The sequence below is a fragment of the Somniosus microcephalus genome, chromosome 16 (genome assembly GCF_052327205.1).
Source record: "Somniosus microcephalus isolate GS21.2 chromosome 16, FLI_Smic_1.0, whole genome shotgun sequence".
Lineage (NCBI taxonomy): Eukaryota > Metazoa > Chordata > Chondrichthyes > Squaliformes > Somniosidae > Somniosus > Somniosus microcephalus.
Window position 1 is genome coordinate 19,263,327 of NC_141002.1, and position 18,921 is coordinate 19,282,247.

General features: G+C 44.5%; 1 protein-coding gene across 7 annotated transcripts in view; it reads left to right on the forward strand.

Annotated features, from left to right (window-relative positions):
* The first annotated feature begins 4,840 nt into the window (after window positions 1-4,840).
* The window catches only part of LOC147106003 (DENN domain-containing protein 5B), a 360,273-nt gene continuing 346,192 nt past the window's right edge, over window positions 4,841-18,921 (forward strand). For 3 of the 7 annotated variants that reach the window (XM_086008630.1, XM_086008629.1, XM_086008631.1), the window contains exon 1: window positions 4,842-5,278. In XM_086008630.1, coding sequence (XP_085864756.1) covers window positions 5,176-5,278 — 103 coding nt within the window. In that variant the 5' untranslated portion in view covers window positions 4,842-5,175. Of the gene's footprint in view, window positions 5,279-18,921 lie in introns of all 7 variants that reach the window. The other 4 variants (XM_086008626.1, XM_086008628.1, XM_086008632.1 and 1 more) reach the window with 2 other exon arrangements.

The window sequence follows — 18,921 nt, forward strand, 5'->3', positions numbered from 1 at the left end:
TGGTCGCTTAGTCTGTACCTGGTGAGGGTCTGTCTCTGTTTTGTGTCTCTGATGGTCGTGAGGTAGTCTGCCAGTTTATATTCTCTTTTTAGGGCCCGGTAACATTCTAATCTGCTTTGGCTTTCGGTTATTTTGTTCCAATGTTCCAGGTAGGTTTCTTTGCATTTTTTAATGATTTGGTTCACTCGGATTGGTGTTTGGACGGCTGTGTTGGTCTGGGGCTGGTCAGGGTCCGGCTGAGTACTTAGTTTCAGTAGCAGCTGACTCAGGGGACTCTTTTCTGGGTTTAGCTCTTGGGTCTGAAAGGCTTTGAAATGAAGGGTGTCTGGGGAGCTAGATTTGAGGTGATTTAGGAAGTTTAGTGCTCGTTTTTGGATGTTTATTATCAGTGGGTATCTGCCTAGTTCGGCTCTGCATGCATTTGTTGGCGTTTTTCTTTGGGTGCGAAGGATGCTTCGGCAGAATTCTGCATGTAGGGCTTCTATTGTGTGTTTTTCCCATTTAGTGTAGCTTTGGTGATTTAGCGGGCCCCATACTTCACTACCGTACAGTGCAATGGGCAGGATTATGCTGTCAAATATTTTGAGCCAGATTTTGATTGGGATTTGGATGTTGTAGAATTTTCTTTTTATTGCATATAGGGCTCTTCGTGCTTTTTCTTTTAGTGCATTCACTGCTATGCTGAAGCTCCCTGATGCTGTAATAGTTAGACCAAGGTAGGTGTAGCTCATAGTGTGTCCTATAGTGGTATCACTGAGGGTAAACTGGTATTTGTTTTCCTGACATCTGGGCCTTTTTTGAAAAATCATGATGTTGGTTTTCTTTAGATTTACTGTTAGAGCCCAATTTTGGCAGTATTTGTCGAGTAGGTCTAGTTGTTGCTGTAATCCCTGTTCTGTGGGAGACAGCAGAACCAGGTCGTCCGCATAGAACAGGGATTTCACTTCTCCATCCAGGAGACGGAGACCTGGTGACTCGCTTTGCTCCAGCATGTCTGCTAATTCATTTATGTATATGTTGAACAGGGTCGGGCTCAAATTGCAGCCCTGCCGGACGCCTCTTCTCTGGGTGAAGAAATCGGTGCGTTTGTCTCCAATTTTGACCCCGCATTTGTTTTTCAGATACATTGATTTAATAAGGTCATAGACTTTGCCCCCTATTCCACACTGAAGAAGTTTATAATAGAGCCCTTCGTGCCATATAGAGTCAAAGGCTTTCTTGAAGTCGATGAAACAGGCGAATATTTTCCCATTTTTTGTTTGGTGTATATGTTTTTCAATGAGGGTGTGAGGGGTACAGATATGGTCGGCGGTGCGGTGTTTTGGAAGAAAGCCTATTTGGTTTTTTCTGAGGATATTATGTTTGTTAAGAAAATCAAGTAATCTACTATTTAGAATACTGCAGAATAACTTCCCTAGACAACTGTTGACACAGATGCCGCGGTAGTTATTTGGGTCTGATTTGTTTCCACTTTTATATATGGGGGAGATTAGTCCTTGGCACCAGATATCGGGAAAACAGCCTGAACGTAATATGATGTTGAATAATTTGAGTACCGCACCCTGCATCTCCATATTGCTGAACTTGAGCATTTCATTTTTGATGTTGTCTGGGCCACAGGCTTTCTTTAGGTGGAGAGATTTTGTTTTTGTGGCCAGTTCTTTCCATGTGATTGGGGAGTCTAGAGGGTTTTGGTTGTCTTTAATTGTTGCTTCTAATGTGTGGAGTTTTTCTGTGACCTGATGTTGACTTGGGTTTGTTTCGTTTATTGGGATGTCTTTGTAGAGGTTTTCAAAATGTGTTCTCCAGATGTCGCCATCTTGGATTGGTAATGCTTGCAATTGTGTTGTACTCAGGTTATTCCACATTTCCCAGAATTGTTTTGGATTGGTGGAGTTTTCAATTTCTTCGAGTATTTTGTGGGTATAGTTTTGTGTTTTGTTCCTAATGGTGTGTTTATATCTTTTGAGGGTTTCATTGTATCTAGTACGTAGGTCCGGATTGTTTGGTTGGCGATGCTTTTGGTTTGATATTTTTCTCAGGTCTTTTCTGGCATTTTTGCATTCGTGGTCAAACCATTTCTTATTTTTATTTTGTCTTTTGTGACGCTTCCTCTTCTGTTTCACAAGGTCGGCTTTTACAGCTGCCTCATGGAAGATCATATTTATATCCTCTATGGCCATGTTTACACCATCTCTGGTGATCTCGTATGGGTTTTCTTTAAATTTTGATATTTTACTTGTGAGATCAGGTGACTTTAGTGCTGTGATGAATTTTTCTCCACTGTCTGGGGCCCATCTGTATGTCTGGTTTATTTTATGGAGCTTACTGGGTTCTTTTTTTGTGTCTGTAGTTTGGGCAGAAAGTTTAAGGTACATATTTATTTGGTTATGGTCTGAGAGGGGGGATTGCTGCCTGACAGTGAATGAGTTGATATCGCAGGGGTCCAGGTCAGTGATTGTATAGTCCACCACACTAGACCCAAGAGTTGAGGAGTATGTGAGTCTCCCTAGGGAGTCCCCTCTGAACCTACCGTTAACTATGTACAGGCCTAAGGCTCGGCAGAGTTGCACTACCTCCCTACCGCTTTTATTTATTTCACGATCAAGGTTGTTCCGATTTGCGATGGCTGGTGTGACATCTAAAGGGGTCTGGCCAAACACATGGTTGTTTCCCTGTGGGTCTATGAAGTCAGGTTCACAACCGGTCCTTGCATTTAGGTCCCCACATATTATCACCTTTCTTTGGGCCTGGAAATGGCTGATTTCCATGTGGAGAGTATCAAATAACTCCTCTTCGAAATATGGCGATTCTATTGGAGGTATGTAGATCGCACATAAGTAAACATCTTTTTTTGCTATTCCTATATTTTTATCTAGTTTTAGCCATACGTGTGATTTTCCCTGTTTTACCGGTGAGATGTGTTTGTCCAGTTCTCCCTTATACCACACCAATATTCCCCCGGAGGTTCTGCCCTTGCGTGTTTTAGTGTTCTTTACTGAGGGCACAATGATTTCATGGTACATTGGAGGACAGTGGGTCGGCACGTCCTTTTGGCACCATGTTTCTGTTAACACAATTATATCAATGTCTTTTATAGCTTTTAGGAATTCAGGGTCTGTACTCTTCATCCCAAAAGTTGAGGAGCGGAGGCCCTGGATATTCCAGCAGCTTATGTGGAAAGAACGCATTTATATAGTTCAATAAAACGAAATAAAATGGACCTATTTTGTGGGATGAGTGTGGAAACACTATTTTCTATAATGCTAAATGATGATTTAGTATAAATTTCATGAGGCATGCACATATATCTATCTAATAATAGTAATAATACTGATAAGATAACAATAATGATAATGATAAATAACAATATTAATAATTTCTCCGGCTTTCTATCAGGCTGTTCAGCATCGTCATGATCTTTCTCAGTTCTTGGTCTACAGTCTGTGGTCTAGAGGGGGGTCTTGGGTCAGGTATAAAAGCACGGTTCTGTTGTTGGTTTTGTAATGGGGGTGGGGGACATTGGTGGTCCTGTTTGGGCTCCCAATGGTAGAGGGGGTGGGAGGGCTGCGTCTTTTGGCAGTGTTTATGAGGTTTCTTGCGAAGACCCACATCCGCTGTTTGAGTAGATGTATTTCGTCATAGAGGTCCCTTGTGTTGATGTTTGGATGATGGGCCAGGGAGACGTTGGGGAGGACAGAACATCTCGTGTCGATCTCCCTGTTGGTGTTGTGGATTATATAGGCTGGGGTGTCCTTTCTGGGCAGTAGTGTGGAGATCACGATCCGCGCCTCGGGGAATTCCCTGCTGGCCTTTTCCGCCATCCTGCTCACCGCCCTAGCAGTGCCTTCCTGTAGGGTGCGTAGGTCGTTCGTGCCTGTGTGGATCACAATCCATTTGGGGCTTCCAAGGGATTCTTTGTTCAGGATCTTCATTGCTTGGTCTGTGTTGCTGCACCATTTTTTCAGGACTTGATGGTCTGGGAACAGCCTCTGGGGGTCCAGAAACTCTCTCCTTCCCCCCTCTCTCTCTCTCTCCTTCCCACTCTCAGTTCAGTTCAGTTCAGTTCAAATGCTTTATTGGCATGAAAGTTTACAGAGAACCATATTGCCAAAGCTTACATTGCAAAAAGGTACAGTTTTCCAACATTCTGTAGGTGTCAATCGGTTTGACATTTGTTGGGTATATACAATATTACTTTTAAACAATATTAATTTTAAACAGTCTTTCTACTTCATTTGGTACGTTCAATATTAATTTTAAACAGTCTTACTTTTAAACAGTCCTCAGGTTGTGACATGTTGTTACATATTTAGCCCCAAGGTATGGTCTGTCTCCTTCTCCTAGGACTCTCTCTCTCTCTCCTTCCCCCTCTCTCTCTCTCTCTCTCTCTCTCCTTCCCTCTCTCTCTCTCCTTCCCCCACACAGACAGACAGACGAACAGACTCATTGATATGTATAGATAAAAATTATTTCTACTTTTTTCATAACAACATGCCCTCAAAAAACCCTCGGCACCGCCGGGCACTCGAGCTAGTAACTAATAAACAAATGTGTTCAAAGCAAATGGAGAAATAAACACATTTAAAAAAAAAACCTCGATGATTTTTCTCCAGGGGTTTCCTCACAACAGTAACCTGAAGATTAATCTTCAATTCCAGGATAATCCTGGAGTGTTACAACCCTGGGTGAGAGTGCCACCGCTGAAACTTAATAGATTTTAATAAAGGAATGAATAACAAAGATTGAAGATAAGGCCGAGAGATTGGATGATGCCCCTGGATTGTTGGAGCTGTTTTGAAAGTGGCGCCCGCAGTGCGTCAGTGTGGTGGAGTGCTGGGGTTATACAGCAAGGAGGGAGAGTGTGTGTGTTAGTGAGAGAGAGAGAGAGAGAAACAGCTGAGAGCCAGAGCGGAGCAGCGCAACAAGCACAGCGTCGAGAGGGACACACAGGGAGACGATTACAGCAACAGACAGCAAGAGCAGCTCCAGCTTCACTCAAGACAAGCGGCAGAGAGTGCCCGGGAGGGGCGAGGGGGAGTGAGTGAGAGAGAGGCACTGGAGCTGGCTTCTCCTTCCCGGGAGGGAGCCGCTGCCATGGGCAAGGCGGCGAGAGAATGAGCGGAGCCAGGCTCAGGACCCCAGCGCTCAGCAGCAGCCGCCGCCGCCGACAAGATGAGTAGCTCCAGCTCCAGCTCGGGATCCTGCCGCTTTGCCGACTACTTCGTGCTGGCCGGCATCGACACGGACAGCGGGCTGGAGCCCGACGAGCTCTCGGGTATGTGAGCGGGTTTGTGGCGAGGGAGGGAGGGAGGGAGGGAGGGGGACTGGAAGCGAGCGATCAATCAGCCCCAGAGCCTTGCCCAAGCCGTGCAATGGGACTGCCACTTGGGCTGGCGTTAATGTGCCCAGTGGGAGGCATTTGAGTGATTGTAAACATTGAAAGGAGTGACTGTAGATTGAAATAGAGTTGGGGTCAAATATAGAGCCGTTTGTTTGTGGCGGTGTTGACCCTTCTGTTGCAGAATTCAGACAAAATCATTCACACTTGGATTATGGGTTCCTAGTGTGTTCATGCTTCTGTTTAATTTGGGTTACTGCAGTTATTCCAAATCATTTAACCCCTTCTTCCCCTACACTCCCCACCGCTCCCCTGCCCCAATTTTCTTTCATTGGACTACAGCTCCGCAGATGTTGGCAGCCTTCCCTCCGGGCACCCTTGTCCAAGTGGCTGTTCTGAACGTGTGAACCGAGGCGGTGTTGGTCGTTGGGCTGTTCGGCCACGGAGGGCATCACAACGGAACCCTAATCCCGTCCTCTCTCACCGTCTGCACTGGTGTGTTTGCCATCAATGGGAGGGCGAGGCGGAGGAATCGTTTACCATCAGAAGCTGAAAAAAACTCTTGTCTCTGATTTTCCTCTTCCCCTCCTCCCCCCCCCTTCCCGAAACCAGGGGCACTACCACTGCCCTGGCTGAGGTCAGGGAATCGAGCCGGGGATGTACTGGGAGCAGAAGGGAGTTTTGCTGGTTCAAGAGAAAATGTATATTCGAAGCCCACTGGTTAGCAGTGACTGAACAGTTCCGTTTTATTACATGGGATTTTCATCAGTGTTTTGGGGATTGCAATTTCGGCTGTTTTTTCCTTGAAAGCCACAAGTCGGTAGTCTTGCTGGTGATTCCACTAATGATAATTGGATAAAACCAGTAGTTTCTGCAGCATTAACTGCAGTATAGAAACAGGCGGGCTGCTTCTGTTAAGTTACTGTTCCCATCTGTAGTTTGCCCAAACCTGCCTTGATGTTGAAACGAGTAGAAATCCTGAACGGTTTGATCTGTGCGACCTTCCATTGAAAAGCACAGGAGCCTGTGTTCGACTTAACTGCACTTTTTGTTCAGTAAAATTCTTTGCTGACTAAACTGACCATGGTTATATTGAACATGGAGGAGCCAGTTTATGTTGGGAGATGGGTTAAGAACAGTTTGTTGGGAGAGAGGGGTGTCGTCGGTCGGGTGGAATTCATGCTTTTAACAGCCTTTAATAAACGGTGTAATCTGTGTAGTTTTGCCCAGGTTCAACATCATAAACAACAGATGTGTGCAATGTTCAGGCAGTTGTGGTAACAAAAATATTGAAAATAAACTGAGGTGAAGCCTTAGGTCAGTTGGTAGCACTCTCGTTCTTCTGAGTCAGAAGGTTTGTAGGTTCACAGTCCTACTCCAGAGACTTGAGCACAAAAATCTAGGCTGACACTCCAGTGCAGTGCTGAGGGAGTGCTGCACTGTCGGTGATGTCTTTTGGATGAGATGTTAAACTGAGGCCCCTTTTGCCCTCTCAAGTGGGCATAAAAGATCCCATGGCACTATTCAAAGAATAGCTGGGGAATTCTCCCTGGTGTCCTGGCAAATATTTATTCCTCAACCAAAATCACTTCGAACAGATGATCTAATTGCTGTTTGTGGGATCTTGCTGTGTGCAAATTTGCTGCTGTGTTTCCTACATTACAACAGTGACTATACTTCAAAAGTACTTTATTAACTTTAAAGCGCTTTGGGATGTCCTGTGGTCCCAAAGCGCTATATTTACAAGCAAGACTTTTTTTTTTACTTTGTTCACCCAAACTATTCTGTACGTGATTCTAGAGGTCACAGTTCATGAAAAGATTATACAGTTAACTGCTATCTGTAAGGCAGAACAGGTTCGAGGGGCTAAATGGCCTACTCCTGTCCCTAATAAGCTTGGAAAGGTTGAAGTTATCGAAATGCGTGCCAATTGCTTTGTGTCGCACTAAAGCAATGTTGCAATGATTGGCCTTGTATCTCCAACTTAAAACACGACATCGCCTCAGATCTCCAATGTCTCAGTGAGTGGATGAGCTGTATGGACCAGCAGGGTTCCAGACTTTGACTCCTGGTCCTCGCAGAGTTGGCACAAGTTGACTGGGCGGCAATAGATGGCACCATAATTGGCCAGCGCTCAGCTGCTGATCGCTATCCGTCGATGTTTGCTGGAAAGTGCATGTTTGAGGATGTAAGGATCGGGTGAGGACAGGATGGGATGAGGTTGCGATGTCCCTCATGACTGACTGGACTGCCAGCAGTCATGAGTTAGCCAAGAAGAATGAGATACTGAGATAATGTACCGGAGAGGACCCAACAGTCCATGGAACTGTAGCCCAGCAAGCATCGATGCCAAGGGGAGGGGAGAAAATTGTCTCAAAATGCTTCAATTGCTCTGACGCATATAAAACAGTATTAAGCAATTGATATCCTACACAAATAGGCTGAGCTGTGCAAATAACAAACTTACGTTTAATCACCCAGTGTACTACAGGTTAGAACTAATTGGATTGCCTTGTTTTACTGTAGACACTGAGACAAATACAGAGACAGTGTGATGGTAAGTGTGTACTGTATTTTCAGTCATGCCAGGATGCTCTTTTTCACTTAATGCTACCGTTCACATTGAGTCAAAGTGACGTAGATGCTAAAGTAACCAATTTGGAATGCCAAGCTGTATAGCTTGGTCTCTTTCTCAGCTCAAACTCTGCAGTATTACACAATGATGGTTCGAGATGACAGTAGGTTTATTTAGAGATGCAGTCTGCTTCTGTAATGCAAAAATGATGCAAGTCATACTCATTGATAGAGAATCCCTCTGGTGATGGATGGAGTGCAGTGCCTGCCTTGTCAAGGTCATTAAGTATTTGCATTTTACAGCTCAAATCATTCATGCTGGGTGGTTAAGTTAACCAACTGAGGGATTTCACTGCAACCCCTCTGGCCTAATGCATGCCATTGCCTCCAATTCCAGAGCTGAATAATAATTTTATGAAGTCCTGATTATTGGATTGCTGGTATTCAGATTCAGGAATTATGACTTGTTTAGGGTGTAGGATGATTAGGTATTTAGACGCAGGTTGACTGTTTTTGATGAATAATGGCAATGCTGATGTTGGGTTGATGTTGCAGCCTTTGGGGTTTTTTAAAAGAGTGAAGATTGGAATTGTTTGTCATTATCAGAAATAGTGGATTGGCGGTTAGGATCAGATCAGCCATGATCATTGAATGGCGGAGCAGGCTCGAGGGGCCGATTGGCCTACTCCTGCTCCTATTTCTTATGTTCTTATGTTCTTATGTAAAATGGCCTGATGCGTTAAATAGAACCATTAAAGTCTACTCCTCTCCGTTTGAAGTGCAAGTTAGTGAATGATAGTTGGGCACTTTTTAATTTTCAGTAATTCAAATTGATTTTTGGTTCAGGGCACACTAACATACATTCCATTCATATTGTACAGCTACGGAAGTGAGGGAGCTTTGCTGAATGGCTGGAGACTTGTTCTGTGGTGAGGCATTGTGGCAGCCATGGCTCAGTGGGTAGCACGCGCGCCTTTGAACCATGAAGGTTGTGGGTTCAAGTTCCACTCCAGAGACTTGAGCACAAAATCTAGGGTACCAATGCTGTACTGAGTCTGTCGGAGGTGCTGTCCTTTGGATAGGTGTGAAAGATCCCATGGCAATATTCGAAGAAAAACAGGGGAGTTCTCCCCTGAGTCCTGGCAAATATTTATCCCTCAAACGACATCACTAAGGCAGATTATCTGGTCATTATCGCATTGCTGTTTGTGGAATCCTGCTGTGCGCAAACTGTTTCCCTACATTTTAACAGTGACTGCACTTCAAAAAAACACTTCATTGGCTGTAAAGTACTTTGGCACATCCTGAGGTCATGAAAGGCGTTATATAAATGTCAGTTCTTTCTACTGCTGTCAGTGTGTGTTGCTGTGCTTGTCTACTGCTTTAGAGACTAATGTGTTTTGGGAGTGCCACACAGCCTCACAATTACCCATGGGGTAGAGCCACTCCAGATGATTGGTGTGCATTGTGTGTGGGGGTTGTTGTTGAGTGGGCAAGGAAGAGGAACTAGATTTCAAAGGGTTTCTCCTGGTTCAGCATCAGGTTGATGGGGTATCTGATTTGTGTTGGGCAGGGCTATTTTGCAATGTGAAACGTGGCACTTTATACCATCAGATCTGTTGTGTTTTTCTATGCAAAACACTTGCACCGTGGTATTTAATTTGCTTACTCAATTCTCTGGGGAGCAGATGATCTTTTTTTATTTCCCCTTCAAGAAGACAACAGCCTGAGCACAAATATTTAAATTGTTCTCCAGTATCGTACTGAGCTTAACTGATCTTTTCTGTTTGCTGGGCAGGGGGCGGATTAATAAGCATCTCAGCTTGCAAATTCTGACTAAGTCTTTCAGCACCTGGAATCTCCACACTTGTGGGATCTCCCAATTATCATGTGTTTCAAATATTGACATTGTGAATTCTTCCAAATGACACACAGAAATATGAAACATTCTGTGGACTTATTATATTTAGAGTTTTTACTGAGTCTTATCCATCACTTCCTGATTCCTTTCTGCTTTGAATGGCTTTTTTTGGACAGGCTTACTCTTACTCCCCATGCCTTGGACCCAACATTAACTGCAGCTTAAGTGTAAACAGGAACTTAGTCCTAGTCTCCAGCCAGTGCTACAGTGAGCAGGTAGTTGGGAGGTTTGGGACAGCATTCTCGGGAAAGGGTGGAGCAACTCATTTGTTCCCCTGCCATGTATGTTGCCCATCCCTCACTGGGCAGTACTCCGCTCCCCATGCAGCACCTTCCTATCACAGGGAATTTAAAAGGGCTTAAAGGGTTAAATTATGAGGACAGATGGCATAAACTTGCTTTGTATTCCCTTGAGTTTAGAAGGTTGAGGGGTGATCTAATCAAGGTGTTTACAATGATAAATGGATTCAATAGGGTAGATACTAATAAACTGTCTCCTCTGGTGGGGGAATCCAGAACAAGGGGGCATAGTCTTGAAATTAGAACCAGGCCATTTAGGAGTGAAATCAGGAAGCACTTTTTCACGTAGAGGGTTGTGGAAATGTGGAACACTCTTTCCCCCAAAAAGCTGTTGAGGCTGGGGGTCAATTGAAAATTTCAACACTGAGATTGATAGATTTTTGTTCGGCAAGGGTATTAAGGGTTATGGAACCAAGGCGGGTAAATGGAGTTAAAGTACAGATCAGCCATGATTTAATTGAACGGCAGAACAAGCTCGAGGGGCCGATTGGCCTCCTGTTCCTGTGTTCATTCGGAACTGGGTAGTATGGGATGCAATGTTTGCGCTCACGACATTGTGTTGGTGCTCCAGTGCATTGTTTCTATGAGACTCTAGTTTAAGAAGGGTTATCTGAAGAGTTTAAAAAAAAACCAAGGCACTGGTGGAGAAATGGTGTTTGTTACTCAGAGCTATGATCTTTCTGAACACATTGTTTATATTTCCTTTTCCCGGAACTGCTTTCTTTGACTTACTGGTGGGACAGTCTGGTGCAGGGATTTCTCCACAGTCGCTGTCAAATGGCAGTTCATGATTGTCAGCAGGGGGTAGGACTCACGCTCGCCGAGCTGACTGTATACATTATTTCCCCTATTCCATCAGTTGCTCGGTATCACAAAAGATTGGCACCCAGCCAGCTGCTGAGTTCTTCTGACCTGGGCAGAGATTATTTTTGCTGATGCATTGCTAGACTGTGCTGGCTGTTTAATATTCCATCAGGATGTCAGCTGTGGCTCGGTGGGTCGCCCTCTCACCTCTGAGTCAGAAGGTTGTGGGTTCAAGCTCCCACTCCAGAGACTTGAGCACAAAATCTAGGCTGACACTCCAGTGCAGTACTGAGGAAGTGCTGCACTGCCGTCTTTTGGATGAGACGTTAAGCCAACGCCCTCTCTCAGGTGGACGCAAAAGATCCCACGATACTATTTTGAAGAGCAGGAGAGTCCTCCCCAGTGTCTTGGCCAATATTTATCCCTCAACCAACACCTAAAACTGATGATCTGGTCATTTATCTCAATGCAGTTTGCTGTGCACAAATTGGCCACTATGTTTCCTACATTACAACAGTGACCACGCTTCAAAAGTACTTCATTGGCTGTAAATTGGGACGTTCTGAGGTTGTGAACGGCATTATAGCAATGCAAGTCTGTCTTTTCTTTCTTTGTTAGGAAACATTCTTAGACTCCAGCCCTCTGTCCTGGAGGAGCAAAATGTAACATTTTATGTACACTGGTGAAAGTGCTGGTTTTTATGATTATTCCCTGAGTGACTGTGTTGTCACCATGGTGGTTGTATGAAACTTGGGTACTACATCCACCTGAACTGTGAGTAGTCGAATGATTGCAGATTCTGTCATTCCACACTTGTTTTTTTTAAATTAATTCTCGGTATATGGGCAAGGCCCGAATTTTCGCCCATCCTTCTTAGCCCTTGGAAAGATGGTGGTGAGCCGCCTTCTTGAACCACTGCAGTTCATGTGGTGAAGGTACTCCCGCAGGAGGTTCCAAGATTTTGACCCAGTGACAATGAAGGAATGGTGATATATATCCAAGTCGGGATGGTGGGGAACTTGGAGGTAATGGTGTTTGCATGCGTCTGCTACCCTTGAACTTCAAGGTGGTGGAGGTCGCAGGTTTGGGAGGTACCGGGGAGCATCCAGGGAGAGCACAACATTGGGGGGGGGGGTGCGATGGAAGTACTAGTGGGTATAGTTCTGTCACTGGAGATGGAAGGATCAAACTGAGGTGATAAAGATCTGGGACTCTGATACTGTTGGGTCTCTGGACCATTTCTATCTGTAATTGCTGTTGACTTCAGAAGAACTGATCTTCTGCATTGACAGGACTTCCTCAAGGTCAAACTGTAGCCTCTGCCAACTTTCTTGGTTTCCCCCTTCACCCTCCTGCTCAGTGGCCCCTTTTTTTTTTACTCCATATGATGAACTCTTTAGCAATGCAAGTTGTTGCCGAATGTGGGACCTGATTGTCAAGAGGCTGTTTGTTTCAGTCTTCAGTGCCTTCAATATCATAAATGGTAGTGGGAGAAAAATTCAGAGGGGCAAGTCAATTTGCAGCTTATTTTTTAAACAGCAGATCCCATTTAATCAAAATTTACCAAAAATACTCGATTAAAAAAAATTAAGTAATGGAGAGAGTAGATGAGGGTAGTGTGGTTGATTATAGTACATATGGATTTTCAAAAGGTGTTTGATAAAGTACCACATAATAGGTTTGGTACATTGGAGTTTTTTACAATGGCAATGGATGGGATGTGGTTTGGTACATTGGAGTTTTATACATTGGCAATGGATGGGATGTGGTTTGGTACACTGGAATTGTATATAATGGGGGTGAATAGGATGTGGTTTGGTACACTGGAATTGTATATAATAGGGGTGAATGGGATCTGCTTTGTTACACTGTAATTGTATATAATAGGGGTGAATGGGATCTGCTTTGTTACACTGCAATTGTATATAATGGAGGTGAATATGTGGTTATACTAAAATTGGCTGTTTGCATTTTGTATCCATTGATTTGGAATTAGCAACTTTGAATGCATAGTGATGCATGTATCGTTTAAGAATGTAGAATTAATTTATGCTATTTTGTACAAGGGAGTTTGACTGAATATTAATGCTTGTATCAAAACATTTCAGTCCATCTACAGGGCAAGAGAACAGACAGCTCAGTGTTGCTCAATAGGCGTCCACCTCCTGTTGTCCGACTAAAGAATGGAGCTTGACAGCAGCTCTGTGGAAATCTGGGGCCCTCTGATAATCTATCAAACACAGTGGCATTTAAGCTAAGCCTCGGGCTTCTGATCATTCGAAACTGTCATGTCCTTTACATGCATGCACGCATCGTGCAAATTAACATCTCTGTGTGTTTGCTTCCAATGACCAAATGGTATTCAAACACCACATGAGCTCAAAGGTCAGTCTTCAGCAGTGAACAGGAGTCGTTAAGTAGTAAATCTTTACTGGGCTTGCTGAAGTAGCGCAAGTGAGTTGTGCACAGGGACAACAATTAGTGTGTTTTATCGAGTAGGGGCTGTAATACCAAGCCTGGCTGACTAGGCCCTATCAGTGGAATGGCTGAATCAGGGACCTCCCATCCCCTCCAGTTTTATGTATGTAAGAGGGCAAGCAAAAGAGCTTGTCATCAAACAATGGTTTATAATGGCTTCACTATAAAGATTTTGTGTTTTGTAGACTAATAAGGTTCCATGCAAACTAATACACACTCCAGTGTAGTACTGAGGGAATGCTGTGCTGTTGGAGGTGCCGTCTTTCAGATGAAATGTTAAACCGAGGCTCCATGTACCCTCTCAGGTGGATGTAGAAGATCCCGTGGCACTATTTTGAAGAAGAGCAGGGGAGTTCTCCCCAGTGTCCTAGCCAATATTTATCCCTCAACCAACATCACTGAAACAGATTACCTGGTCATTATCACATTGCTGTTTGTGGGAGCTTGCTGTGCTCAAATTGGTTGCTGTGTTTCCTACATTACAACACTGACTACACTCCAAAAGTTCTTCATTAGCTGTAAAGCACTTTGGGATGTCCCAAGGTCGTGAAAGGCGCTAGAGAAATGCGAGTTCTTTCTTTTCTTTCTGATATGTCTCCATTTTGCTTCCATTCTAATGGTCAGTGGTTTTCATCGGTGTCTTTCCAGCTCCTGCTATAGAGTCAAGGGCCATTCACACTTTGATTAGTTTAGACCCACAACCAGGGAAGCAAGCCTGGTTGGCCCTTAGCAAAACACAAAGTGTATGGTCCTTGGGCTGGACGTGGGGAGGTGTGTATCAGTCATATGAATCTGCCTGTTGAGGCCACCAGTCTCGTGGCTGCAGGATCTCTTACCTCAGAATGGTGAACACTGAATAATTCTTACAATAAAAACAACAACTTGCCTTTAATGTAGTAAAGCATCCTTAATGTCTTGAATTTTTTGTATCTGCTGGGATTTCAGTGGCAAGGCGGAGCAATAATAATCTGTAATTTTGCATTGATTCCATCTGGTTTTGAAATCAATAAATCTCGGCCTTGGTTGAAGCCATTGAAAGCTGCATGCAGCTGTGAAGCTTTAGCCTGGTGGCCGAGATACTTCTACTCAATCCCCATTATCTACCTCTTCAGAGAGTTTATGCAGAGCAGGCTTGGTATATCGGATACATGTTTTGTCATTTTTATTTTGGGACAAGATTCTTTATGATGCTTGCACGAGGAGAGAGATTATCAGTAGAGGTCATTAAGCGCATAGCTGATCCCTGTTTTATTGCCAAACAGTCGAGAGCGACTGCAACAGAGTGGCAGGCACTAGCCATTCTATGGCAGTCTTCTGTTTACTCCTGTATCCTACTCTTTTTATTCAGAAGAACATACAGTGCAACCATTTGGGGAGGGAGTGGGGAGGAGGGGAGAGAGAAGGGGCATGTGAATTAACTGTCAACCCAGCTGCCCCCCCCCCTTCACCCCCAGAGTTTTGGGCATGGGTTATGTCTCCTCCTGTTCAGCCATTTGGACCCTATGCTCTGGAATTCCTTCCCTAAACCTCTCCAACTCTCCACTCTCTCCTCCATTTAAGACCCCCTCTGTGATTGTCACCCGTCCCAATATTTTTTGTTTGTTAACGCTCCTGTGAAGTGCTCTGGGATGTTTTACTACGTTAAAGGTGCTATATAATTGCAAGTTGTTGCTGCTGTTCTTGCATACCCTTCCGACCTCTTCATAGAGCAAATTGTCCTTTTATTGATCTGGTGGTCTAGCATACCCTGAGAGTTAGCTTGGATTTATTTTAGCAATAGAGATGTCTAACCAAAGTCCTTCATTTTGTAGCTTTCTATCTTCCACAGGATCAACCTCTTTTATCTCGAAGGTGTTCCTGACATATTGGGATATACCACCTCCTTTTTGTCCTTTCTGAACATGCTATAGGTTAATCCTCTGGATTTAACCATATTTCTGATATTCCCACCCCACACTATAGGTCCCGAAAACCACAACAGGCCTCCAGTTCTTATTTCTAGTGTTCATGGATATACATCTTCCTACAGATTTGCCTCCTCTTGGGTTCCCCCGTGTCTGCTTATTCCTGGTCTCTGGTTCACGCGAGTCTGTCTGAGTCATTTGGCCTATGAATCCCCTTCTGACAAATCTTCTGCGTAGGCATTCCTAATGAGTCTGGGCGATTGAAGCTAAGTGAAAGAATCCCTTGCTGTTATTATAATCATGCTGTTTAATTCAGATTCAGGGAGCCCAGCACCTGGGAGCTGGCTCCTGGCCCTTTGAATTGCTAAATCCGGCTCCCTTAAGCCGCATGCCCATGAGAAATTGGATCTACGAGTCTGCCACCGAGATAAGGGAACTGGGATAAGTAGCGGAAATGCCACGAAGCTGGCTCTTCCCTGCCAGATTCTTGGAATCTGGACTAACCAGATAGATTTCTAAAAGCAGCTTCGAGCAGTGTGGGTGCTGCTTTCTGTAAACTCTTTAAATTTGAGATTTCACTCCTCGATCTCAGCCTAGACAATGGTAGGGCGCTACATGACAGTTGGCCTCAGTGCCCGTGTTAGGGAGGGGACTGATCCTACCTACTATCTGACAGTCCTTGTAGGGATATTGGATGAATGCAGCTTCGGGCTTGGCTGGGATGGGACGCCCCCCCACGGCTGAATACATTGGGGGGGGGGGTCATTGGCTGTCGAATTTCACCCATGGGGAAAAAAATGGCTACCTCGGCAATGTGGGATGTCACCCCTGAAAAGGACTTGGGAGGAGTAGGAAGAAAAATTTTGAGGGTGGGGTAAACACTTGGCTTGAACACAGACTCAAAAGAATTAAATAAGCGCAGACACGCACACAAACCTTATTTTAAAATGGAACTGAAGAATCAAGTGACCAAGGGTTTTGATTTCAGACGTGCGATGGTGTCCTGGTTTGAAGGCCAGTCACTGTAAGCCTTGCTCTATCCTCTTAAATGCTCTGCCCTTATGTCATGCACAGATCAGGCAGCCTCTGTCTGCGGCCGCAGTCTTAAATAAAGAGCTGCTCTCATCGGATGAATAGGCCGCAGATGGTGCCAGGGAAAATTACATTCAGGCGTGGGCTGGGTTAGAGGGGCGAGCTGAGCTGAGAGGCCTGGAGCACCACACACTGACCATGTCGCCATAATCTGTGCTGCACCAAGCTTATACAGCAGGTTAGTCACCATCTAAAATAGGAAGATGATGGACTCTGATGAAGGGGCTTCAGTTGAAATTTTAACCTGTAATTTACTCCTCTGAGACTGACTTTTGATGTACTTCCAGTATTTAAAAAAAATATTAATTTTCAGTTTTTCTCTCCATCAGGTTTCCCTGTTTCATTTACTACTATTGCCAAAATCGGATTTGTCTTTGAGAGCTTACAAGGAGTAATCATTATTGCTCGGACCAGTCTTCGAAGCATGCTTTTTGTGTATGTGTAAAAAGGAAGTCTTGCATTTCTATAGCGCCTTTCACAACCTCGGGACATCCCAAAGTGCTTTACAGCCAATACAGTACTTTTTGAAGTGTAGTCACTGTTGTAACCTAGGAAACACAACAGCCAATTTGCGCACAGCAAGCTCCCGCAAACAGCAATGTGATGATGACCAGGGATGGGTGGAGGTGAAGATGTATAAAGCGAGCTGGGAAAACAGAGACACTTTCTCACTGGTATTGGAGGGGATGATTCACACATTCAGCTGTTCTTGTGCACCTCCTGATGATCGGGGAGCCTGTTGACTGGCTGAGTCACCTCTGGTGAGTGGGGTGGTGGGGAAGGTGGAGGATTGTGGTGAATGAGGTGGCAGAAAGACACTAATGCTGCCTCCCGTTCTTATCACAAGGAGGCGGGGGACTTCTCGGGCATCCAGACCCGAGGGGTGGCGGGGAAAGGGTGCAACGCGTCCTTCAGTTAGCTGCATCGGGGTGGGGAGGGTCATAGGTTACAGACTCATTCTGGTTTCTTTTAACAATGGAGGACTCACAAAAACATATAACTTCCAGGTTAACTACGCAGTCAGTGTTTGTCAGTCTTCTCTGTTAACGTTAGCGTTGCCTGCTGGAAGCAGTGAGGCAGCTGAGTTTTATTGAGTGTGTTCGATGTGACGGTGCGGTTAGAAGACAACAACAAGGCGCTGGAAACGGCATGGGCGGAAAAGGCCAAGCTTTTGGTCACCTGCCCTAATTTATCCTTATGTGGCTCGGTGTCAAATTTTTTGTCTTAAAATACTCCTGTGCAGCGCCTTGGGACGTTTTACTACGTTAAAGGCGCTATAAAAATACAAGTTGTTGCTGTAACACTGCGGTGTGCAAGATTCTGAATGTACACTTTGGAGGAAATTCTGGGATATCTCAGAATCCCTGAACATTCGCATCTCTCAACAGCTGACCCAAATATTCTTTTACCGAGTCGGCACTCCCAAGCTAATAAATAATGTATTTGACTGATTTGTTTTTTTGTATGTGGCAAATGCATTTGTGCAGTATATCAGAATCAAATCGAATGTGTTTCAGTATTGCAGCCTGCCCAATCTTGCTAGATGTGTCATAACTATTCCTCCACCACCCCCTTGGGCCACATGCTCATTTAAAGTCAGAAATTATCCTTGAAGGCGTGGGTGAATTTTCTCTTGATTAGACATTTGTGTCTTGTTTCTTGTAATATTATAGGTTATAAACATGAGGCTACAAGCTTTTCTGTTTCCGTGGAGGTGACTCCGTGTAACACTGAGTTGGGGCAAACACCTAATGAAGCTTGTCGTATGTACTCATAGAGCCATAGATGTTTACAGCACAGAAGGAGGTCATTTGGCCCATCGTGTCTATGCCGGCTCTTTGCTAGAGCAATCCAAAACTGATTCCACTTCCCGGCATCTCCACATAGCCCTGCATTTTCCTTTGTTTCAAATATTTATCCAATTTTCCCTTAAAAGATGCAAAGGTCTCTGCCTCAACCGCTCCCTGTGGCAAAGCATTCTATACTCCAACAACTGCAAAATTTCTTCCAACCTCTCTCCGCACTCTCGGTGCCAATGTTGAACTCCTAACCCCTCGCCCCAACTCCCCACCCAAACAGAGGAAATAGTCTTCCCCCTACACACTATCAAAATTTATCATAATTTAAAAAAAAAACACGATTAAATCTCCTCTTAGCCTTCTCTAGTGGAAGTACTCCCAGTGTCTCAAGAAATTGTCCCAGTATCTCACATTTAAGACTGGAAATTTGCTGCAAAGTCATTATTTGGGGAACAAAAGTTGGGATAGACTCGGCACAAGTCGAAAATCCAGCTGGAATTTGACATTGGAACTTTTTTTTCCTTCCATGAAATCCTGTTGGTATGTTATTATATGATATTGCAATGTTTTTTCTCCTCTTTTGGTGGGTGACAGATGGCTCGCCTGTCCAAAGTTTACAGGAGAAACAAGATTTCAATCCGCGCGAGCTAACGAGCGAAATCAATTCTGTCCTGGGTCCCTCGCTGTGACCAGCAGATGCTTGGCTTTG